General features: G+C 42.6%; 4 protein-coding genes across 13 annotated transcripts in view; 3 read left to right on the top strand and 1 right to left on the bottom strand.

Annotated features, from left to right (window-relative positions):
* LOC109470143 (cap-specific mRNA (nucleoside-2'-O-)-methyltransferase 1-like) overlaps positions 1-3,650 on the top strand; it is a 26,161-nt gene extending 22,511 nt beyond the window's left edge. The window contains 8 exon segments of the mRNA XM_019768926.1: positions 204-224; positions 226-327; positions 529-620; positions 748-816; positions 932-979; positions 1,139-1,248; positions 1,496-1,604; positions 1,781-3,650. Of these exon segments, the coding sequence (XP_019624485.1) occupies positions 204-224; positions 226-327; positions 529-620; positions 748-816; positions 932-979; positions 1,139-1,248; positions 1,496-1,604; positions 1,781-1,910 (681 nt within the window). The 3' untranslated portion in view covers positions 1,911-3,650.
* LOC109470213 (barH-like 2 homeobox protein) lies at positions 3,319-7,222 on the top strand. Of its 2 annotated transcripts, none has more exons than XM_019769052.1 (4): positions 3,319-3,416; positions 4,399-4,847; positions 5,978-6,159; positions 6,435-7,222. In XM_019769052.1, exons 2-4 carry the CDS (start codon positions 4,475-4,477, stop codon positions 6,654-6,656), a joined length of 777 nt encoding a protein of 258 aa, XP_019624611.1. In that variant the 5' UTR covers positions 3,319-3,416; positions 4,399-4,474; the 3' UTR covers positions 6,657-7,222. The 2 variants fall into 2 exon arrangements, with proteins under 2 accessions (XP_019624611.1, XP_019624609.1); XM_019769050.1 differs by lacking the exon at positions 3,319-3,416 and adding an exon at positions 3,746-3,825.
* Positions 7,223-9,330: 2,108 nt separating this feature from the next.
* LOC109470219 (dnaJ homolog subfamily C member 4-like) lies at positions 9,331-14,698 on the top strand. Its single transcript, XM_019769062.1, has 7 exons — positions 9,331-9,451; positions 10,245-10,367; positions 10,704-10,797; positions 11,007-11,203; positions 11,686-11,868; positions 12,055-12,144; positions 13,833-14,698. Exons 2-7 carry the CDS (start codon positions 10,282-10,284, stop codon positions 13,918-13,920), a joined length of 738 nt encoding a protein of 245 aa, XP_019624621.1. The 5' UTR covers positions 9,331-9,451; positions 10,245-10,281; the 3' UTR covers positions 13,921-14,698.
* The window catches only part of LOC109470183 (SPARC-related modular calcium-binding protein 1-like), a 33,542-nt gene continuing 22,711 nt past the window's right edge, over positions 14,221-25,051 (bottom strand). For 8 of the 9 annotated variants that reach the window (XM_019769000.1, XM_019768993.1, XM_019769002.1 and 5 more), the window contains 4 exons: positions 22,037-22,130; positions 19,715-19,953; positions 18,460-18,557; positions 14,221-17,048 (listed from right to left, as the gene is read on the bottom strand). In XM_019769000.1, coding sequence (XP_019624559.1) covers positions 17,037-17,048; positions 18,460-18,557; positions 19,715-19,953; positions 22,037-22,130 — 443 coding nt within the window. In that variant the 3' untranslated portion in view covers positions 14,221-17,036. The remainder of the gene's footprint in view (positions 17,049-18,459; positions 18,558-19,714; positions 19,954-22,036; positions 22,131-25,051) is intronic. The other variant, XM_019768995.1, reaches the window with a different exon arrangement.

Genomic DNA, 25,051 nt, shown 5'->3' with positions numbered 1-25,051 from the left:
CCAGAGGGCACTTTTCCTCCAGCCTGTTAAAATACACTGGTATGGAGGAAATAATGCCACCTTGTTTGAGTTCTCTCAGCATTGTCTAATGTTACAACAAAACAGAGAATCTTTGGTATGAGTACCAAAGTTTGTTTGTATGGCTCCTATGAAAGGTGCTGAACTGAATACTACTAAGTTACTCATGTAACTGACTATTTCAGAGAACGCTCCTGTTCCAGTGGGGATGGCCGCCCCACCACCAAATGGATGAAGTTAGACCTGAACATGGAACTGCCTAAGGACACCCTGCTGGTGGTGGAGGTAGTACAGGAGCTCAAAGGGGAGGTGAGGGGATGTCAAGGGGGAAAGTCGCTATTTTAAGAGCAATGCACTTTGAGTGTAACATCACTTTTGTAAAATGTTATCGCTATTCCTTTACTGTAGACAATGTGTACAACAGACATTGCAAAATTTCTTCTGACAGTACCTTTACATAATTGCTGATATGTTGTTTATGTCTAAACATCTTTTTGTTTCTGTTTGAAGGGAAAAGCTCAAAGGAAGATCACAGCCATGCACATTGTGGATGCCTACGTACTGAATGGGGAGGACATCAGTAGCAGGCACTTCAGTGAAAGGTAGGCACCTTTTGAAGGGCCACTCAGCTAACCATCAGGAAGAAGTCCTTATAGCTGATTACTGGTAGCTTTACAGGGTCCGAGATGAAAATCTATAAGAACACTAAGAAATCTTTCCCTGTTGCAGGGTCCTGATGGCAGAGAAGTTTGTAAAGGCTGTGTCAAAGCCCAGCAGACCAGACATGGCCCCACTCAGGTAGGGACACTGTGGGTCGTGTATATTACTTCAATATTACCTGAGTGGTCAATTGACATTGTCCATGAAACACGATAGAGTCTGGTTCCAGCTTGCCTGTTTTTCTCTGTTACAGAACAAAGGAAGTCTACAGATTGGAAGAAGTGGAGAAGATATTTCACAAGTAAGTCTTGTACAACAACATGTACAACACTTATTATATTATCAAATAGTGCCAGTGATTACTAGATTGAATCTGTTTTGGAAATGTTGTATCACAATGAAAGCTGATGATCACAGATGAGTGTAGTTTAGTCCTGATGTTGATGCTGTCCTGCTCCAGATTGGAGATGCGGCTGACGAAGGGTTCCCGAGACCCTCGGCTGTGTTACAGCATTGATGGAACCAGACACTTCCTGCCGTGTGGGGTGCACTTCATCAGAACTGTCAATGGTATGGGAACTGCATGGTTCACACCAAATATAATGTTTCCTGTATTGCGCATGGGGGTACGTGTGTGGTCTTTTGTGTATACAGTGTACATCTGAAATATTTTCTATAATTTTTTGTAGTCAATATTTTTCAGAAAAATATATCCTCCACCCTCATGCTGCAACAAAATTTTTACCATGCCCATATCATAATATTTTCCCAAAGTTCCCAGAACCCCAATGAGACTGTTCCTTCATGTTGTTCCCAGACCCATGGGTGATGCAGTACAGTAAGAGTTGGAACAAGAAGTACTTTTTCAACTCCAGGAATGGAAGTTCCACCTTCGACTGCCCACCTGAGGCCATTGCACCATTCAGGTAAGGACCAGTCCATCTTAGCTGCTCAAGCAGGGGTAGTCAGGATAATTTTGTACTTTGTTTATTCTTTCTTATATACATTGTATTTCTTTCTCCGTCTCTTCTGCATCAAAATGTATGGGCTATATGTTAAAAATGTCATTAGAAGAAACAATGAAACTGTACTGCTGTTCCAGAGTCTGCTATGCCAACAGGATCTTCTGGGCCTGGGAGGATGGGGTTAAAGTTCATGACTCCCACAAGGCCAGTGACAGCAAGGTGTCCCGGGACATGCTGGTTCAGTATGTACATCGACATCTCAAGTAAACATTGCTGGTCCAGTCTGTACATAGACAATGTGTGTCAAACAATGATATTCCATAGGTAAGAATTGAATCTGCAAAACATTTATTCTGATAGGTAGGCACAATGTGGAAAGAATTCTTCACTATTGTGAGGTAGGTTAGGTTAAAAGCATCACTTAGCAGCTCTGCTACAAACATAGATTACAAGCATGAGATTCCTGCTGAATACAAAGATTGGTAATTAGTACAACTATATATGGGGGGGGGAGTCTGCTATCTCCATGTGCCGTCTGCTTCTTTTTTTGGGAAATACCAGTGAGCAAGGATCGATACAAGTGTTAGAGAAAAATAGAAAATACACAGCATGACGTCATAGCTTTTTTTATGACATGCACTAGTACATGTGCTTTGTTGCAGTTGTAATGGTAATTGTGCATTGCAATATGTACAAGGTATCAGAACAAGGTAATGTTATAATATATGGCTGACTTGAGAGCAGAGGTTAGTGTTTCATAACAGTACTTCTGTTCATATTAAAGTGATCCAAGCTTTATCTTGAAAACCTTTGGACTCAAGCATTTAGGAATGCAATCCTTTTATCGTCATACATGTAAAAACATAAAATAGCTTATCAAACTTACTTTGCCAATCAATAATACAGTCAGAATAAGATATCAGTATTTGTTGACAAAAGTAGTGAACAAAACATTCTGCATTATAAGTAGGGTATTTACATTTAATCTACTTCAACTTGACACATATTTTCTTTTAACATAGACCTTTTGAGAACAGATATTGTGATGATACAGGACAGAGTTTTAATGTGACAAATCAATGTACAGTGCATGGTGTAAATATGTGTTAAGAATTGTTTTCTTTTATTGTTCTCGATAAGTAGATATCTATCGTAAGTCAGTAGGAAAAAATAAGTCAAGTGAAAAGATACAAACACATTGAATAACTAAAAAATGTAATATACATGTAGGACAAAGATCAGTGTTACACATAAGAGGAAATAGGATTAACGTACGTGGACCTCAAAATATAAGCTTGTAATGTTGCACAAGCACAAATCAAGCTTGCAGTTGTGTTTACTCTGTACTGTTACAACCGTAAATCCTGAAACAAACACAGTTCATGTGCTGTTTATCAGGATAAATGGGCGTCTTGTGCTACTTTCTTGAAAGGCATTAGGTATATTGGTAGATGTGTTTTGTCTGTCTAACACCGAGTAGCAGTAGAAGGCATCAACATGTAGTAAAGGGATGTAGAGGAAGCTGTAAACAAGGCTGGAGTCAGGGAGTCCGCCGCGCGTCTCACCGCAGTCATAAACAGGCAGGAAACAGGGCAGGCCTGGAGGATGCTTGGGGGTGATCCTAAGTCGTCCTTTAAAATACGTCCTCTGTGAAAGACTGCAAACTGGTTAAGGTCTGTAATTTAGTGTAAAAGTTATTGGTTGCTTCAAACCAGCATGTCGGTAGGAATATTGTTCTCAGCAAGCCTCGAGAAAAAAGACGCCAGACTACAGGTAAGCTTTTCGCCTGACTTCCTTTTCTCACTTTTTAATGATCATGAACCGACCCCACGGAGTCTGTGGAAGACGACGCGCCTGTGTTAAAACCTCTGGTCCGTTTTTCCGTTATTAGCACGTCTCCCTGCCCCATCGTAATGTAACAAGTGTTCCGTCGTGAATGACGTCAGGGAACAAGTGGCTGGCGATTCTCCGGCCCGTATACCTTTTGTCAACTAATTACGGAACTAACGATAATTAGCTCCCTAATCAAACAACACTCTGGCTCAAATAGCGACACTTAGAAGTGCTCCGCCCTAGTTCGTAGTCCGTATGTGAAGAACCATGCCGCCCTTTACTGGCTTTAGGCTGTGAAAAACAAGTGGTGATCACGAAGTAGCATATGCAGTGAAGTAGTCTTACGCAGGTAAAAAAATCACAAAAGTGCTGAGGGTCATCTCAAAGTTTCAAGTAACAATATATCTGCGACATTTACTTGTGGAAAGTTAACATCGATCAGCGTTGGAGAATAAATAAACTTTCTTCCTCTGAAATTGAAGTTTGAAATCCCTAAAAAAATCGTTTGTACAAGGAAACAAAAATATGTTAACTGTCAGATATCTCTTGATGTAACTGGAGCAGACTGACATAAATTTGCCGTTTCCATTTTTACTGTTTCCTGGTCAAGTTTGGGTCTGGAGGAAAGAAAATGCTAGCAACTTTCAGGAATAGAAACGTCCCCATGACCGCGGTACTAGTTAATATCCTGGTGACGTCAAGTTCCTTCCCCTTCAAACGCCGGTCCCGCCCGGAGAAGGTGGGAACAGGGCGGCAACATCAGGCGGATCTCCCCGGCAGGACGGGCTCCTGGCGCCGCTGACCCGCCGGCGCCGCAACGGAATGTTTGCTGACCGAGAGTAAAATTCAAATTTTGTTTATTTGTTTCCAGTTGTCCCAGTGTGCACTTGTGAAAGTCAGACCATTGTCCGCTCTGTTCTAGTGTCGACATCGCTTCTTTCGAATTCTTCTTTTTCTGCTCGTCACTTGATTGCTGCGGGGAAGTTGGACCGTGCGCCATGCTCAGCTTCTCGGTGGAGGCCATCTTATCCAAACCGTCCTCCCACGGGCAGGACAGGTGCGAGCCCTCGGCGGGCGGAGACAGGGAACATGCAGGACCGTGGCGGGCATGGACTAACCCCGTCCCAACACCCGACGGTCCGCCCGGGTACTGCTCGGTACAGCCGCCGTGGATGTTCCATCCCAGTCCCGCACTTTTCATGCCTTCCTCTGCGGAGAGCATCCCAGTTACACCCTCACCGAGTTCAAGTTCGAGTGACTCACATATTGGACACTCGGCACACAGTGGCACAGACGTTCTATCGTCCCACCAAGGACATGAGGAGGGCTCCGGAGAACAGGCGTGCGACGAGACACACCTTGACCTTGACGGTATGACAAATTTGTTCATATGATATTTTACTAACAAGATAAGTAAAAAGATACTGTCAATGTTATAATTACATTGAAGCAAATATTAGGAGGTAAGATCGTTTATAACGTTACCTAAGAGGTACAGTCCGAAGTCATCACACATCTTCCCGACCTACATCTTTTGAACCGCATGGCTGGGACTGCGACTCCCAACATCTATTTGGAGATTAGCTAGCTCTTTTAATGTATTCTCTCGTATGATCGTCACGTTTATGTAAAACTATAGCGCTGTGAGTGGGTGGGTAAGCTAGGAGGAATCAGTGGGGCGGACACGTGTACCTTGCTTGTGGTTTGGTACGTTCCTCTCGTGCTCCATGGGGCCACATGCTTAAATTTTCCGGAAATTAATTCATTTGTGAAAATACCATACGTATAACCAGTAAATGCATCCCGAAGTAGTTGTTACTACTGTATATTGTATCTACGATATCTAGAAATATTTCAAAAGACGTAAAGAGTTAGTTTTGCAGGTGGCTTAACTCACAGCGCCTAATGGGTCACAGCAGCGGTGAAGTCGCTGGAACAGAAACCATTCATCTGCTGAATGGGCGTGACCAAAACAAATGAATTGTTTTACCTGCCTATTCAGAAATTCGAAACTTTGATTCATACTGTAATGTATTTTGGCCCCTCCAAAGAGGTATTATCTTCCGTAATTAGGTGTTATTATGGTCAGAATGGTAAACAAACAAATGCGGCGCCGACGGTCTGGTCTGCAGCCCTCCTCTCGTCCAAAGATGTTCACAGTGACAAAATACGATATTCACAGTGACAAAATTCATTACATTTCAACAATGTTCAAATGGCCGACAACTTTCTATGGAAAATATAATGACGACTCACAACGAAGGTTACAACGAAGGTTGTTTACCGGTTTGAAAATCGCATAAATTATACTTAGTGAGGAGTTTCGGGGCCCTTCCGTTGTTGTGAGAACGGGGGCGGCAAAAGTTGCTATTCACAGGTAATATATAAATATAGTTGCTATTCAACGATAATGATAATGATGACCAGCCGAATTGTTTCAAACCGACCCAGATAAGAATTTGACAAATTTCTAATATGGCGTTTTATGTATTTTCTAACAGACGATGGGGAGGGGGATAACAGCCCTGACCCTACCGCGGCTGAAGGCAGCTCAGAGCCCGAGGACAGCCGCAGACGGCAGAGGAGACTGTTCAGCGGGCACCAAGTCATGGAGTTAGAGACGCGCTTCTCGGAGAAAAACTACCTCAGCAGGATCGAGAGGATTTGTCTGGCAAATGCATTGGTATGCATTTTTCTCAGTGACGTAATATCGCCATATCATACTAGTAACGTTATAATTAATGCAGTGTCTATCATCCAATGCAGTGCCATAATTCTTACATGCAATTCACATATACTTCGCAAAGTGTACCGCTCTCCATTCACGTTGGGCGAGACCGGACATTGGTTTTATCAGCAGCTTTGCCGAGAGGCACTCTACATCTTCATAGACAGTAATGTCGGCATGGTGTACATAAGAACTTTGTCAACTCAAAACTTTCCTCTTTCTCTCACCAGAACCTGAGTGAGACGCAGGTGAAGACGTGGTTCCAGAACAGACGCACAAAGGCGCGGCGGAAACACCTGACCGGGCGCTACTGGGGCCGGTGGCCGGGCGGGTACCGCGTGCAGCACGGCCTGACCTACGGGCCGCCGGACGACACCATGCGGGCTGCTATCGACGACCTGATCCGCCGGTACGAGGACGGACAGGTGGAGATCAGACTGACTAACTACTAACTACCACCATTACTGTGTCACTTACTATTATATGACCTGGCCTACTTATGATGAGAAAATATAACATGTCCGGGCCGGATCTGCTTAGAGATTACTTTTTGTCCGGATGCCTCTCATCCAAAGAGATTTACAAAACAAACTGAAGCCATGTATCTGCTTGAATACTACATGTAGTATCATAAACTAACACTGTGCTGAACTTCAGTCGTTCCATCTGCATGCGTAGACTGAATGGAAGTCAATGCTGACAAACGACCGGTTCAGAAATATGTGTAACGTTAGTTACCTAGTGTGAAGCGTGAAAGGTTGTTGCGACGACTGTATCGTTTATATGATATATGACTTTTTTGTTCGGTTCTGTTCAGTTATGAGTTGTTACTACCTTTACATTTCATTATTTAGCATAGTAAACAGCATTTTTGTTGTAAAAGAAGGTATCTCAGGAATAGAAGTGATGTACAATCATTATTGCTCGTATTGCAATATGAAATTTCGAAATTCGTATTATAGAAGATTATTGGTATTAGATTATCATTTAGTTTGTTATAAGTACTATGCAAGACGTGTCAGACCACAGGCGCTAGGCCACCGAGTTTTTGTTGAGATCTAACAATACATGTAACGTTACATTGTTTTGTAAACCATTAAATAAAATCCTTATTATTGTTTCGCGCATGTTAGAACATACACTGTGTCTACTCATTCAGCCCGTTGCCATCACAATACAGTGGTCCGTTGAAATATTCCCAAAAATCATACAGTCACATAACACATAACACCGTGAACACGGCCCGTTGAAAGGTTCCCTAGAATCATACGTACACTGAACACGGTCACAAACTGATGAGGATTCCAAAGAACCATACGAACAGATACCGAAGTCTCCCGAAGATTGCCGAGAGCCGAACAGCGACTTCCGAACGCTTCATCTTGGTTAGGTACTTAGTACAAGTATACACTAGGTGCGAAATGCCATTTCAAAAGACCCTATTTTCTGCGAAATGCCATAAGGAAAATAAAAGTCTTGATACTATCTATAATCAAGGGGTAACTAAGTAGCCATGTAAACTTTTTGGGGGTATGATACCATATTTTAAAGAAGATATGAAGCATTTTGTAAAGTCCAATTTCCGGCGAACTGCGTTACCAGGTCGCTGCTGTACAGGTCAATGACATCATCGCTAGCCAATCAGACGCACGATAGGCCCACATTTCCCGCGCGGTTCTAAAATGTAAACGCACACAACTGGCTACATCACCCGACAAGAGTCTTGACATGCTATGTGTAAATGTACTCTAAACACGTCCACAAACCCCACCGACATGTTTTCAGTTCTACATATGTTTCCCAGGCATGAGATTTGGAAAGTGTAGTTGTGCCCAATATCTCTAAAATTGTACTATATCGTTGTTTTCTGAGTCTGGGGAGGCAGGGACTTCACACCGAACGTGATTCTAAGTCACATTTTTACTGCCACCCCAGTTGGTAACGCATTCCACGGGTAGGTGTTTCCTACCCTGTCATCTTTTTTAAGTTATCACCGCTAGCGCTAGCCCCAGCTTGGGGTTCTATCGAGTCGAGCAGCGGTTTTGCGAACGCATTCGAGTTTGCGAAACCTGTTCTATTCCCGTCGGCCTTTGCGCTACCCTGAACGCCAATGTAACAGCTGAGTTAATGAGTGTGTCTTTTTATTGTATGATTCAGCGGACCAAGTACCCAGCAGTATGTATTATATATGTATGGTTCATTGTACAGAGAATTCTAGGGAAATTTTTCAACGGACCGTGTTCACGGTGTTATGCGATGAGTGTATGATTCTCGGGAATCTTTCGACGGACAGTGTTCACGGTGTTATGTGTTGAGTTCATGACTCTTCGGATCCTTTCAACGGACCGTGTTCATAGTGTTTGTGTTCAGTGTATGATTATCGGGAATCTTGTACGGAGTGCACAGTATACGTGTGTTCATAAAACAAAGCAACAGCGATCTCAACAAAAACTCGGTGGCCTATCGCCCATGGTCAGACATGACGTTTTTATACAGCTCGTACATTTTTTATCCCTATCTTGTTCGTCAACGTTGTCCATGCAAGAGACATTTCCCGCTAACTGTTTTAGGCTAAGAAATAACTCGTTATCATGATTTATGGAGATATATGTAACGTTACAAAGGTCACGCCTCAATTGCAAGTTCACTGAACTTCAATCTTCCTGAAATAAAATGGCTTGTCAAAAGTTCATGTATGGTTTTTGATTTCTTGCAAGATAAGCGAATGACCACAAATAAACTTGAAAAACATACGTAACTTAACGTTAACGTTAACTCGTGTCATGTCCAGATTTAGGTTAAGCGATATACAGTCTGGAAGAAACCTAACCTGATACCACTGAAGTCTGAAAGAGAGTTATATACGAGAGAAACATGACGTTGAAGTTAACGTAATATCAAGAAATTGGAAGATTAGATGGACTCTAACTGAACTGTCAGCTTCATACTCATAGTGCATTTACTGGCAACTATGGACAGTCTGTGACGTCGGGGACACGAACAACTTAACATTTTGAAGGTAAGTTATGCTCGGTCTCCGTCTTAGCACAAGGAAATGGCCATTGACAAAGTTATCCTGTCAATAGTGCAGATTTTCCCGCTATTGACAGGATCGTTCTGTCACAGGAGGTTTTACGACATCCACCTGTTTGTTCAGCGGCCGCAAAACGTCTGTATCGACAACCCGTAACCTTTGACCTAGTGGGAACGATTACACAACCAAACTGCCGGGTCTGAATCTATCAAGGTTCGTTTTGCCTTATTTCTACTTACCTGGCCATTTCTTTACTATCTGTGTGGCCAAACAAGGATTCTTAGAAACTGTACCCTTTATATATGTGCAGAGCAGCCGCGGGAATAAGCCAGTTTCTGCAAATTCTTGAGGACACTCTGGCCCAGTTCTTGTTTTGACCCGGCTTGTGGGTGGGTGAGGGGGGAGGGTAGATTATATAAAAAATCGATATTTACCCAGTGTATCAAATGCATAACGGGTCAGACGGTGTCACAGCATCCATGTATTGTTTGATTTCTATGTATCGGTAGGGAAGTAGGATTCAACACCAAACCCTGGACAAGTGGCCTCATCTTCATAAGTTCAGTTGCCATCCTCCTTCCATATCATCTCTGTATCTTTTCTAATTTGTTCGCTTCAAAATTCTTTTTTCTATATCTACACAAGACAAGACAAGATATAGCTTTACTGCATCTTTCATGTAACACGGATCATACCTTGTGCAGCTTTTGGGCTTGTTAACCTGAAAAAGGCATACCAGCCAGGCAGGGTATCAATTTTTTAGCATTAGAAATATAACGTTAGATGTCTATCATAACTGTTGGTATCAACTTATAGCATACTTATCCCCTACCACTTTTTCTTGCATCCTTTGTATTTTTCCTTTGTTAGAAATTTAGTAGACCGCTTTCAAGATTGCGGCACTCAGCTATGTAATTGTGGGTGATTGATTGATTGATTGATCTTAAGATACAAATGTATTTCATTCCCTTCCCCTTAAGTTAGTGCATGTGATGTTGTGTTGTAGGTGGGAGTTGTGACATGACCCCAGCTGACCCTGTGTGATGCAGAAGGCCGTCCTGGAGCTGCTGGGTCCCTGCAGAGGCTGCAGCTTCACCAGACAGGCCGTCAGGAACTTCCACACATCAAGGTCAGGGCACAGCAGGGTGGCACATGTCACTCTCTATGGTCCTCTTGTAGACAGTCTAACCAGTGACCATTGAAGCTGATGATCAAGGGACTAAAAGAAAATGGTCACAATATATAATCTGGAAGCAGATGTCTGGCGCCCAGACGGTTCTCTAGATTGTCAGTTCCAACCCTAACACTTTTGCTGCCAGACATCTGCTTGGAGATAAACAGTATACAGGCAGCCACTTCTACATGTAGTATGAAAGGATTCATAATGCTTGGAAAAAATGTAACACCTAACCTTTAATGCATATTTTTGTAGATGTGCCTTCTAACTCTAAATTTTGCTTTTCAGGAACACATTAGCCAATTACTATGAGCTTCTCCAGGTGCAAAGGGATGCCAGCCCAGCAGAGATCAAGGCTGCATTCTTCAAAATGTCTAAAAAGGTGAGAGGCTCAGATTCTGTCATGTGATTTACAATAACATTCTAGTATACATGTAGTTGGAAAAGACTGTTTCATTTCCAGAAGGACACTATAAACCTATGTAGTATCCCTCTACTAGCAAAACTGAAAGGGTTTAGGCCTCCTTATATTCAGACTGTATCAAGAGTTGCAATGAAGTCACATGCATGTTTTCTTCCTGTGTTGTTCAGTACCACCCAGACAGCAATCCCAACAACCCAGAGCTCCACAAACAGTTTGTCCAGCTGAACGAGGCCTACAGTGTGCTGAGTAAGAGTTTGGCCAGGAAACACTATGACCAGAGCCTCCGCATGGGGACAAAGTTCCAGACCATCAATGTTCCTCCCAGACCCAGGCCTGCCGACTACCCTTTTGGGCCTGGTGGAAGGTACGGTACTATGTACATGTACTACAGTAACTTTGTAGAGTCCTTGTCTTTCTGACTGTGTCACCTTTACTGTGTTAGATTTTGTAGGAGACTATTCAAGCGGTAGTGCCAGTGGAAAATTATCTAAGTGACCTAATAGTGCTATAGTTAACAGTCTCTTCAGGAAAGAAAAATTATTCATGCACACAAATAATGATTGTCAGGATTGGCAGGAGATACAGACCATTTCTGCCAAAGAATTCTGTTTACAGACTGTAGAACTTAAATATTTATGAGAAAATGACTTCTCTGGAGTTTGTTATGGCGACATTCCAGCTGCAGTTTTCTGTTTAGACACCAGGAGGCTCTTTGCACTCCACATTGTCCACCTCACCTGTGCAAGGCACACTGCTTTCTTCTGTGCATTTCTGTCTATTCGGGCATAGATGTTTAGAAAACACTTATATATAAGGTATAATGTATTGTATTCTGTTCTGTTTCAGCTATGGCCATGGTCCATTTGAACAAGGGAGAAGTCAGAATAAAGACTACTATTATTATGACTTTAAAGCAGCCAGAGAAGGAGGTGGTAAAAGATACAGTGGTGCAACCAGCCATACTAGGATGATGGCCATCTGTCTATCTGTACTGGGAGGGGGGTATCTCCTCACTATCTTTGTCTACATGTAAGTACCACTCTTTTATACTGGAGGTTTAACCCTCTTCTTGCTGACTCCTACTGTACACATTACTGATTATGACTCATAGATCAAGGTAAAGGCTATATGCCACTATATGCTAAGTACATGAAGATTTATTTTGTGAACTTAACTGTCCGATTTCAGCGTTCTTTTCTTGCGTTTGTTGTACAGATTTGTGGTGAAGGGTTTTGTGTATACACAAGTGCTGGAGCAGGACAGACAGGCCCGGCTGGCATATGCTATGGCCAAGGAGAATGCCAGGTACGTCATCAACTGTCAACAACTCTTCTTACAGACAGGTTGGGAAGGATTGTGATGATTGTGTGGAAAGGAGGAAAACTCTGTTGGGGAATTATGAAGTAAACTAAACAACCAAAAAAAAAGAAGAAAAGGGATCAAAAACAAAAGAGATTGCAAGAATTATGAATTTTCAAGCAATGCTATTCTCCCGAACACAGCATGATACAGTTACACAGTATTTCAATGTTTCAATCAATATGTCAATTGTGAGCTATGTTTGATTCTACACTTTCTGTCATCACTCTACCACTACATGTACTTGTATATCAATGCCTCCCACATAGTTCCCACAGCTTGCCCTACATGGCAGATTCTATGCTGGCCATGAATCACTGTTCTTTATGAGACTAATGATGTTAGTCATCCCTGACAATTTTTGGATCCTTCAGTTTCCATCATCATTCCACATACAACTTATACTACTTGAATGTCACTTCCACTTGTGTAACTCCCCTCCCAACTCCCCAGTCTGCCCTATAGCTACAGAAAAGTTGGGACTAGAGGATAACCAGGCCTTACAAACACAATACCAGAGTGTACACCACTCAGCACGGCTTAATCCTCCTTGACACCATACTGTACTGCAGCCACTTCCCTGTCAGCCACCGGAGCCCTGGGTGATTAACAGGGTCCCCACATGTGGCTTTTGTTGGTGTGGGTGAGGGGGTTAGGGGGCAGACTGTTGTTAAAGGCAGGGCCTAACTTTCACACGGACTTGATGTAGAGATACAGGAGTCAAGAGATCTGTCTTCCTACCTGTCTCTTTGAGGAAGCATGTAAGACCTGAACTTTTGTTCTCCAAGCAATAGTTAATACTTAGACCTGGAATGTTGACACCTTGAGGTGTTGTGAGTCAGCAGCTTGTGATAACATTGACTTGGCAGAACACTTCATACTATATCACAGTTGATTTCTATCCTCTCCATAATAATGGAATACCAGGCTGTTGGCCAAGGAATGAGCAATGATTTCTACTTGGCCTTTGAACTAAGTCATTGACTCTCAACATAAGTCTGGTGTATCCTGTCCAAATGATCCTGAATTCTGCCCACACTGCAAGAAAAGTTCTGTGTTATTTTTCTTACCTGTCAGTCCCTTGGCTTGGCACTGAGATATAAACCCAGCCTAGGGTCTGGTACACTGCACTGACCTGGGAACAGGCATTGTTCACTCCTACATGGGCCAGCTGTATGTCCATGTCATGGGAAGGAACTCACTTAACCAGTTTTACACAATTTGACGACGAAAAAATGCAATTGTAAAGGATTTCAACACTATAACAAAGCATGTTCATGAGTTAGTTTTGTTTTGCTCCAATGTTGCAGGTTAAAATCTTTCCCACACTTTTCAGTGTAGGGGCTATACATAAAAAGCTCTTGGACCACATAGGCCACTACAGTAGGGGCTAGTCCACTGGTACTGAAGTGTTTTCAACATACATACTCTTGATCACTCTTTCCGAGAGATGCTGAGTGCTCAGCAGAGAAGGCAGTATGTATGTACCATTTTTCAAGTCTTTGGTAGGACCCAGCGGGGCATTGAACCTTGACCTTCCAAAATGCAAGGCGAACACTCTGCCCTCTAGGCTATTGCACTGGTTTTTTGGCCCCATTGACATTATCGGTATTCTGTTTTTCTTCTATCTGCAGGAAATACACCATGGAAGAGAAACTGGCCAAGTTGAAAAAGGCATATGAAGAGAAACAGCTAGCAAAGAAAAGTGGAAGAGTGGTTTAGGTAATCAGAGCTGTGTTTGTAATTTTCTTCAATACCAAGAAGTTTTTCCGCACAATTTTATAGTAAGATTAAAATGTGTAAAATTTTCAGTTAAGTTTTAAGTAATTTTACCTAAAAAGTATAGTTGGCTGCAATTCTCTGAATGATTATTGTGGGAAGTAATGAATACCATGTAAATAGAATGTCCCATGTTTTCATATGTAATACAGAGACAGCAGTGTTGTATTTCAAGAACAGAAACCCTTTCTAAAAGATGGGTACTCACAGAGAGGCTTAGGCTAGTAAATTGATTTTAGATCCTTAAACTGGTCTATTGTTGGGGCATTTTACAGGGAAAAAGCTCTATTGAGCTGCTGCTTGGGGATATGGGGGACATTTATTTTTCTGAGCACAATCCAAGGGATTTCTACCCCAGCAGCAAGGCGCTTTGCTGGCTTATTCTATCATTCCTCTGTCATCTGGAACTGGATCAAAATGTCACTTTGCTAAGACTGGGATGTGTGAAGTAAACGTGGACAAAGTCAGCCTGTTGGGGACTAGGCTTCTCTGTGGAATTCACAGAAACAAATACTTGGCAAGGCTTGGAGTAACCGGTGGCTGTTGTCTTTGATTGAAACACCAGAGGTCAGGTGGGCCGAGTCTGGCACGGTGTAAACAAAGAAAGACACTTCATCACGCCAGCAGCGATTGTCAGGGGATTTGTCCAATAAGTTCCCACTTTGTGCACAGACTGCAGCCCAATAAAGTTTCCAACACCTGTTGTGTGGGAGTGAATAAACGTGTGTTGTTTGGCTTACCTGGCAGGGACAGGTGGATCGGATCAGGCACTGGAACCTCCAGCATGTCCCGCCAACATTAGTCATTCATGTCACATGTGCTCACATATCACAGGAACATGACCTGAAGCTCATTTTAACTTCATAGAGTTTTTTTTAATTAATGGGCTATTTTGGTATTGTGAAGGCCAGAATTGCTGAAGTTTGCTGAAAGAAATTAAAACAATAAGCCCTGACATTTGTCATTGATCATACAACCACCCTAATTTCACAGGAATGCTGGTTTGTCAGGAGCTGTGATGATGAAGTTGTACTAACATTGTAGTTGAGCTCACAATCATTACACCTATGTATAGTCCATATTGATGGGATGGAGACAGTATACAGTGTCACCTCACTGAGGATGAACTGAACTGGGGGCCACTGTACCTCTACAACATTTTTCCATTCATAACTTTGTAAAGTCTATTACTGAGAAGTAGCTTATCTCTCAATGGGATGTCCACAGGAAAAGCTGTTACACTTGTGACAAGCCAGATACAGACAGACACAACTGCTCAAACATACCCCACAGATAAGCACATACTATCAAGAAATTTAGAGAGCCAATAGCTTAAAGGAAGTATCAACATTATTCCTTTGTTGTGGCTAGATGTCTTCCACCATTTATTTTAGGCTTAAGATTAAATCCAAATGTCACATTCTGCAACAGTTCAGGTTTCATCCTTGGGATTATGTAACGATGCAGAGGATTTTGATAGGATTTGACATCTCCTCAGCCGCTGTATGACCTCACTTAAGGGGAAATAGTTACTGAAATGAAACGATAGGTATTTCATAAACAGGATGAAGTTGCATTGTTTTCCTGGCCTTAATTCAATCCTTTATTGACAAGAGTAAGAAGTTGATATAACTCGATATCGTCTAGTTGCATTGCTGTTGGCTAAACACTGGTTATGTTGGATTTGAAAAGTACTTTTTCAAATCAAAATGACAACATGTTTCAAAGTTGCCTGGGTTCTAGCCTGGTTTGTTTACATCCAATATAGACTATTGGAGTGGATATAAAACCAACCTGGAGGAGATCCAGGTTCTTACATGTTCAGTCAAGTTTCACACGTTATTTGAAAAATCTTGCTTTCCTCAAAATTTCCTCCTCTTTCTATCATAACATTTGCTCCAGATTCCAAATTGTGTTTTTTTCAAATCCAATGTCACCAGTTCCACTTCTTCATTTATTTTTTGTCTTTTATGTACACAGACACCAGGGAAAAAACACAGCAGTTTCTTTAGCATGTAATTTAATGGCAGCACCGAGATACAATATGATAGGATATGCCACATGTACCATGAGTTTTTACATATTCTCTACAAGCCCACAAGGTCTCACCATATTTACAAAGTTAGACACATAACCACCTACCAGCCCTTTATACACTGTCATTGAAAGCCCCAAATCCCAAAACATATTCAAGAAAAATAATAAGGTCCTACTTAAATATGTATGTTGATGACTGCAGTACATTTCAATCTTTCCATTGTGCTAAAATCCTACCAGTAGAAATGTTGGAAAGGTTTCAGGACTTGTAGTAAGTTGATGATTGCAGTATGTTTTACATGTACCAAAGCATTTGCTTACTATACAATGAAACAACTCCAAAAAGTGGGGAAAAATTGGCAGTCTTGTTCTGAATCTGCTAGTTTTATCCAGACATGAGTATAGTTAAATTAGGTAGTAGGAAAAACAACTTTAAAATTGCTTTTGTCAAGGCTTGCCAAATTGAATTATTACTCTGTGTTTCCCATGTACTTTGTTTAGACTACTGTTGTCAGCCAGAGCTAATATTAAGTTAGACCACTGAAATAGCATGAACCTTGCAGTTTCTAAGTCCTGTAATTCATTTCAGTAGATCAAAGCAAGGAGGTTTAAAATCAATTTGATTTCAAACCTCCTTGATCACAGAATTCATTTTTTTTACAACTATGTAGTCAATTTTAACATATCAATTGTATCTTACATGAATCGTAGTAGTAGCCACACATCCTCAAACATTACAAAATCCACCTATTCACGCAACTGTTAGCAACCCTACAAACACACTATCACCAAGTAAAAATAATAATTATCTTTCCAAAATACATACACATAGGCAACATCACATAGAGATTTCACAACAAAAGGCATACAATAGACTAGTGTGTACTAGACCTCACAGCTAGCATGGAGAGCTGTATTGTGTACAGTTTTCATTTGTTTATCTGGGGAATGGTGGTGTCCATGGCAACATGTGTTGCCGGGTAACTTGTGTTTCCATGGTTCCAGCATCAGGAGGTCTCACATCAACCTGCCAACTAGAACAGAAGAGGAGGAAAAGTGTCAATATAAGCTATATCTATTCTACCAATATAGTATTACACCAACAAAGCATGGTTGAAAAAAAGGTTAATCTTTATTCTGTTTCTTAGGAAACATAAGAAACAAAGTTTTCCAGTCAAACATTCTTGGACCAAACAGAACTTGGACAAATTTCCCTCCTCAGAGACAATTGTGCAAGTCATAGTTGATTTTCTTTCTCAAGAAAATGTCAAGACAACATGTAGTTGGTTTTAAGGTTCCTTCCTAACGGTATCCAGGAAGGGAACTTTAGTTAACTTTTATCGCCCGTTAAATCAGCTGGCCCACAACTTCCTTAGGATAGGAATTCCCTGATAGTGAAATACCTGGGCCTCATGCCAGGGTGTAATCAAAGATGCTGTTGACGGTAAGAGTGTATGGACGGGTTGCGCTTCTTTGTCATAAAAGAGGAGCCCTAACAAATCATGGAAGTGTAGACAAAATAACATTGATAGAGATAATGTTTAGAATAGTATTACACACAGCATATGAGCATCTACGAGTTAGATCTACTTGTGAGTGCATCAGTACAGATATTTGTGCTTTGTTATCTTTCCCACCAGAAAGGCGAGAGCTACTCTCCAATCAGATGTCTGGTTTTGGCTTGATCTGTGATGATTTTTCAATTAAATGAATTTTAAGATGAAAAAAAACGAACAGAAAAGATGTAGGGAAACAAGCCGACTCCACACATCTGCTTGGAGGTTAGCGAGCATGCGGAGGAATGGCAGGGAGGGGAGGGCGCACAGGTGTGGACATGGCAGAAGTTAATATCACAAGGTTGTCAGGGCTGGCTGCTCGGGGCGCTAAGAAGCCTGTTACAGTCCCAGTTTTACCGTTTTAGACTCTTGCCCCATATTTGTAAAGAGAGGGCATATTGATAAATGCAATTCTTCTGGGCAACCTGAACTTTGCCGTACTTCAAGGTGAAAATTGCATGGACTCAAAATTGTGTTCTAGTAATTCCTGGTGGAGAAACTACACACAACAACCGAAGTAATCCAAGTGACGGCCTAGCGATTTTTAAAGCTACAGGCTATCTTCCATTCTCCATGTTCCACTGCTGCCCCAGACATAGCAACACAGTTGTTCAAGGTCCCCATCTGATCATGTGATCAACACAGCCGACTGCTGCAGCACAACACAGTAGCCAAACCTGTGTCCACAACCTCTTTGGTCAGATACAAGAACCCCAGAGAACAGTGGCCATATCTGGGGACAGCCTGGGCAACAGGAGAGACGTGAGGAGTTCAATTCTCGTCTATCTGGTTTCTGCTCTTTCTGTTACGGTTGTGAAAAGTCGCCATGACCGCCCGTCATGACAGCGGGTTTTGCTTGCTACCTGCCCCAATACCTGCATCCCCTCACCTGCGAAAACGTCCACTGGCCATACTCACTAAAAGGGTTCGGCCCTCTCCGCCGGCCGGGAATGGCTGACGCTGGATTACTAGTTGAATTTGTGTTATCTGGAAATAGAGGAAAGAGAGAAATGTCTCATTGGGTTAAAACGGTATCGATGTCGCTGACATTATGTGTTGGTAGTAACTCTGCTGGATTGATTGCAAACTGTAGCTATACTATCAACGCCTTACTTAGAAGGTTCCTGAGTCCGTACAGCTTAGATTTGAGATTTGATTTTTTCTATGGCGGCACAACGGAGAAATAGCACTGGAAATAGCAACCCCGTTTGGTCATTGTTATGTAACGGACGTTTCTAACCACTGCGTTTTGAAATCATCTAGCTTTCCCAGAAACCCTTCGATCACGTCCAATGCCCTGTCCTTCGTCTGTGCCTGACCACCAGAGATTGCCAACTTAAATCTTCCTCCTCCGTTCTTATTCCTGTGTTTTCGTCTGTGTAAAAAAAACAGTGACAACATCGTGCCTGCACCAGACCCATTTGTTGTTCAACCAGAAATCCTACGTCGGGCCGACTGTGTCTGGTAAGTTTCTCACCGACGACCACAATTTACGCGTTCAATCAAAAGGATTAACCTTCTTCCCTGGGAGCGCCACTTTGCGAATAGTTGTTGTGAGCTGTTCAGATTCCCATAGACATTCGGGATGTGTCCTATAAATTGTGTTAAACCAGAGATTAGCAGCAAACACATCCTGGTTTAAACCGGCTTACATCCGACAGGGTGGGCTGACAGACGCAGGGGTGCCTGGGACATGTCTCCTTTAATAGCAAGGAACAAATTACCTTCCTTCCTAAGTACGTTAGACGACAAAGGACCATGAAGTGGAATAACAGCTATTTGACTCAGACATCCTGTCGAGCTTCAAATTGTTAAACAGGAGCACATTCGAGCGAGCGCGAAACGACGTTTCTTTTTGTTGTAAGAAAAGAAACGGAGGGAGCTCCAATAGCCTCAGACTCAGATCTTCCTCATAGGAGGCAATGCTGTGATAAGACCAGACTTTCAGGAAATGAATCATCATGGATGATCCAGTAATGGTGACAGTATAATCATCTATCAATGCTGCCGTTGCCTAGTTAATAAAGGAGATCACGTGAGGTCATCGTGCTGGCTACAACAGGGTTGTTCAACTCCAGTGTCAACTCAGTCTGTTGGATAAAACATGTCAATTCACTTTGGATTGGAAAACGAAGAGAACTCACCTTTTTCTATTGTACACCTCAGAAATTCATCCAAAGTGAGTATTTGATCCTGGTTTGCATCGCAGTAGTCTATGAAGTTCCGACTGCACTTCTTGGGTCTGGTCTTGTTGCGGACGTACTGCCGCAACACTTTGATCTCCCGCTTGTTGACCTCGCCGTTGCTGTTCTTGTCCAGTACGGAGAAGTACCACCGGACAACTCTCTCCTCAAGGGAGTGGGTTGGGTCAGGCTCAGGGATCCTGAAAAGGAGGGAACATATTACTCAGTCGTGGTCTGTCATTTTTTTATTATACAGTCTTGCATTCAGTGACATGTCGGTAGGTCTCTTCGGCTATCGTTTAAGGCTTACTGGATGTGAACCTGACTACTCGGTCTAAACAAGCTGACCAGTCCTCTCTTCTCCATGTCAATTTGAAAACCTTGGTGTTCGTCTGATACATACTCTACGATAAGGTTGATCACTCAAAAGCATCTAAAGCAGACGTTTTTGCCAGATTGAATGTCAGTACATCATCTTGATAGGTCATTAACCTGATATTTTTGTAACGTTAGATCTGCTGTGGCCAGTGACAGAAGTTTCTCAGGTCCGACAAGTGTGCCCTGCCGCCATGACATTCCATCACATCATCTTCTGTAGTTTGGCAGTCGGCAACAATGTTGACACATGTGACCCAGTTAGGAAGTCCGCGTGTCAGCCCTTCACACAACCCTTATTTATCTTACTAAGAAGCTCTTTTTAACCTCCTTTTAACTTTCTGAAGCAGCTTGAACAATAGGCGAAGCTTGTAAGAAGGTCGTGTGCGTGCATTTTTATAATGCCTGGCACAGCTCACAGAACATGGGCTTCTTAGTCAGCTAGCGAAGTGCCTATCACACTTGAAATTTGTCCACAAGCTTAGTCCGAACTGAACAAACACGAATGTCGCTGTAGCCGAGAGTCCATCACGATCCGGGAACATGTTGCGGCCATACGAAGACAGCTGTTAAGCATAGTGTGGTTTGGAGTGTTGTGATATACGTGTACATTTAATATGGACAATAATATGGGGACATTATATTTATCTGGATTTAGTCTGCTTGTGTCTTTGGAACGTCGCTACATCATTACCTCATGTGCACACCTGTAGATTTACACGAATAAAATCCTTGTATAAATACTGCCACAAACAAGGGTGTTTGGGGCTTTATTTTATATCTGACCAGGGACAATAATTGATACTAATGATGCTATGCGTAGTAAAAGAAGTGGTAAAACTATATCTATTTGTCTATAGGACCAACTGCCAACCCTTCCTATTGCCAGGACAACTGGTCTGAACTGTTACGGGCACGATGTGGCAGAAAACCTACTATTCCTGGCGTCTTAGAGACCAGACGCAGCGTGCCGAGGATTTGTACAGGGCAGGTGTGTTCTGTTGGTCCAGGTGTGCAGGAGCTCCTCTCACCCGAGGAACAATAAGGACGGGAACAAACAGCCGCCAGGACGTCTCAGGTGTGGACCACATGGTCCCCATCACCTTGGAAAGTGTCAACTGTTTTTTTCTGCAAGGACACATTTTCTACGGAAGGTGAAACACCTCTGAGCCCACAAATACTGGATGGCTTAAAATTATAAACATTCCATCGCGTTCGCGCTAGTGGCGTCAAAATTGGATACTAGTACCTTTATTCTAGTGCTTTGTCCCGGATGGAATAAAATACAAAAAAAAGAACAGTACAATGCAAAGCGACTTATTGCTTGCAGTGCGCATAAGGTCAACTCTCTCTAGGCTGAGATAGAATTCCGCTCCCTGGTATCAAACAGGCATCAAACAACGCTGGCAGGAGTCTAATGACATGGTGTGTTGACTTCTCCAAATGAGCTTTCCTTCCCACTATTCTCAACGCCGACCCCTTATTCCGAAAAAATTCCGGCAACAAGTGTAGAAACACGCCACGATATTTGCAGTAGAAGCGGTGTATTTGCCCTGACGAGACGGCGGGAGAGAGGCGAGCTGTCCTTCAGACGGACTGTGTTTGAAGACGGTCAAACTGGCTCACTGTTGTAACCGCGCATGGAGATGTACTTCTGCTTCTGACTATTTCTATGAGAAAAAAGCTGTTGTTTGCATCCGTAGATCTTAGTCCATGCAGTGCTAGCCGCTACTCAAGTTTGAAATTAAATAGTCTTAAATACGCCACCCGTTGCATATGCAACGAACAAATCTAAATTTTAAATTGTAACAACAACAACAACAACAGACATATATGCCAAAAATACATGTCATATCAGGATATTTAACTGTTAACAGTTTTGTGCAGTATAAGCTCAACCTGTCTCACCTGCCGGTGGTGTCGGGTGCGGCCTCCACCATGTCCGTACTCAGCGCGTCCAGCAGAACCGTGTTGAACCTGTCCTTGGCTGCACCTGGGCACTCTGTCCGCACACACACAGGGAACACAGGGCAACAATTAGTGAGGAGTAAATGCATTTTATTAGCTGTTAAAAAGAAACAGACTGTTTCAGGACATCATGCCAAAGATAATCTTATGCCATGTAACTATACTGTAGAAAATGTCGTGTAAAAGCCCCATAAAAGCTATATATAGGTGGTCTTTGATTTGAAGTTTTTTACTCGGATTGTTTTAGTACCGATGTTGATTGCATTAGTGCCGGTTGAGGAGACGGCAGTAGCAGGTCCTGGCCGTGGTTGGTGATATACGGTATTTGTGCTTACATCCGGCGTGTGTTTGTTTAAATGTCTGCTGTAACCATTATCAGTTGGGCCTGGCCGGGTTCCGAGTCGACCTTGTCTTCACGGCTGCCTGAGCAAATAGTACAAATTATTATTATTTTTATCCAAAAAGATAATTTAAAAAGGATTATTTGTATAATTTACAAAAGGAGACAGCAAGGCACATTAAATAAAGCTTGTCCCCAAGCACAAATCCCCAAACTTCTCTGATCGGCTGTTTGGCAGGATATTCACAGCATTCGACCAATTTCTAGTCTTTCTCCAGCCACCAGAGGAGTCTGATCGAGGCTACTGTTGGACTGTAACTATGTAATCTATGTCACGGTTTGTTCACCCAGCTACAGACGTCTTGTCTGCCGGGAGAACTGACGAACTCATGTGAACATTTTTAACTTAGTGGAAAGTACACAACGCAGCAACGGAGCTGGACGATAACCATCATAGTCTTCTAACTATTTTCCACCTGTTGGCGCGCGGCTCTCTCCACCCCTCAGCCGCTATTGTTATAAACGATGAAATGTTGCCGGTCCGCCAATACTAGTTGTGCGACCAATAAAAATAGGCTAAGTGATGGATCGAGAACCTTTGTGGCAAAAATTTCGATACACGTTTTTCGGGTCTACTGTTCGCCGGACAGACCTTTTTCAATGGTCATTATCTTTGTTTTAAAGCTATTGTAGCACAAAGTAAGACGGTATCAAGATGTTAGTAATAAGCCCGAATTCCGGCCTCTACCATTCTACACCGGCGTGAGAACTCGCGGTGGTTCTCTAAGTTCAACTCCAGTGACGCACATGTCACGGCAGAGGTCATGGCTGCAGGATAGAGGTCGGGGCGGGCGGGACGGCTCAAGCTTACACACCCATGCTTTTCTTATGTGTAATGATTTTTACCAACAAAACATCTCTGTATATCATTGACGTCTGCAATAAAAAATTTTAAAACGATCGAAGAAAATGAGAGGTAACGAGAAGGCAAGAGGTTGGAAGACACGAAGTTGGCTCTTCTCTTAAACTTCTTCGACATGAAAATCTTCTATGTACTTCGCTGAACATGATGTGACACTTGTGATACTGCCATGTTCATAGACAGCTGGTATCAGGGCACACACTGGTCTGTTTCTGAAGGTCCAAAGCTTCAATCCAAAGGTGATGACCACGTCTTAGATATAGAATCTGTGGTGCTGAAAATTAGGTCTTCTATGTCACTTCAAAGTGCCGTCCTGGTCCTGTAAACAGACAGCTACGTTTCCTAAGTGGCCAGTAGATGGGTGATTTACAGCGTGCCGTGTAGATAAGACAGACAGGGTCCAGTCTAGCGGCTGTCCGCCTCGGTCAGACGCATCTGCCCAGCGTTCTTAAAGCACGGGGTGTCGTTGAGGGTCTAATCACAAAACGGGTGGGCAGCAGATATTCAACTCGATTGCACTGCTAGTCACGAACTACATGTATTTTTAAAAGTGAAATCTGTGATTGATTTGGTATAAATATACTTCCGGGTTTTGTTTCTTCTGCCATGTACGTACATGTATGATCAATAATAATGTACTGTCTGTCCGGTCCGGGCCGGTTAGTTACAACGGTGTGTGTCCTTGGGTTTATCTACGGTCAGTAACATTAGAGTCTAGTGGCTTCTGGTGGAAGATTGCCATGGTCTGCCTCATTTTATTAACATGTTCTGGAAAGGTTCTCCTTATGGTTTAGTGCCTGCAGTATAGTGGTAGTACCGCACGGTGCGGAAATCGCACGATATCGATGAAGTACGAAACATTTAAATGATGTTTGTCTGCATGTCCACCATTTTCATGTCGTTGTAGATCATGTTGTTACATTGACGTGACCTAGGCTGGAGATAACGTTCACCATCCAGTAAATAATGACTTCCAAGTACTCTGTGTGGAAACGGTCCAAAACGTCCATTGCAGTGCCAATTGTGGACTGGCGGGGGATGTCAATGGGCACATTGTCATCTGTATGATGTCTGGCGTTCTGCAGCTGCTCCGAATTACTTCTCTATTACTGGGAAACATGCAACAGTCTCGTCCTATCCAAAGTCGTTTGAAGATCTTCCATTTGGTGTCTATTGTAATAGAAATCTCGTCATCTCGTCTTTGACACGTTGTGTCCTTAAATACCAATATTCGTATCGAGGCGCCAGTAGCTCGGAGGTTTTGATACGGTAGCTGATGGTGCGTTTATTGGTCGTACATGACACATATATCTGCTTGAAATCTTCAAAGTCAAACGTCCGTAATCTTTGCCTATGGAGTTTGGTTTTCAAGCCGACATGACCGGTAACTTCTACACATCACCAAACAAGAGGAAAGAACAACCGGGGCATGTTGTGGACCAGCCTCCCTCTGCCGTCTACCCCAGTCCCCCAGTTAGTTTTTTAATTACGCTCATATTCACCGACAAGGCCCCATTTCTACAAACCGTTGGGAAAACGATGAGCCACCAAAATCAGTGCGATCATTAAAATCTTCAGACGATCGTAGAGGATACTGAAAAATCACAGAGACGTCACTGGAAGACCTTAGCGCTCACGGAAAGGTCGATGATAGGTCTGTGAGATGTTGGACGCTGAACGGTCTCTCATACAG

The sequence above is a fragment of the Branchiostoma belcheri genome, unplaced genomic scaffold (genome assembly GCF_001625305.1).
Source record: "Branchiostoma belcheri isolate BF01 breed outbred unplaced genomic scaffold, Haploidv18h27 scaffold22, whole genome shotgun sequence".
In the NCBI taxonomy this organism is placed as follows: Eukaryota; Metazoa; Chordata; class Leptocardii; order Amphioxiformes; family Branchiostomatidae; genus Branchiostoma; species Branchiostoma belcheri.
The sequence above is the reverse complement of the archived record's forward strand: the minus strand, read 5'-3'. Positions and strand labels throughout refer to the sequence as shown.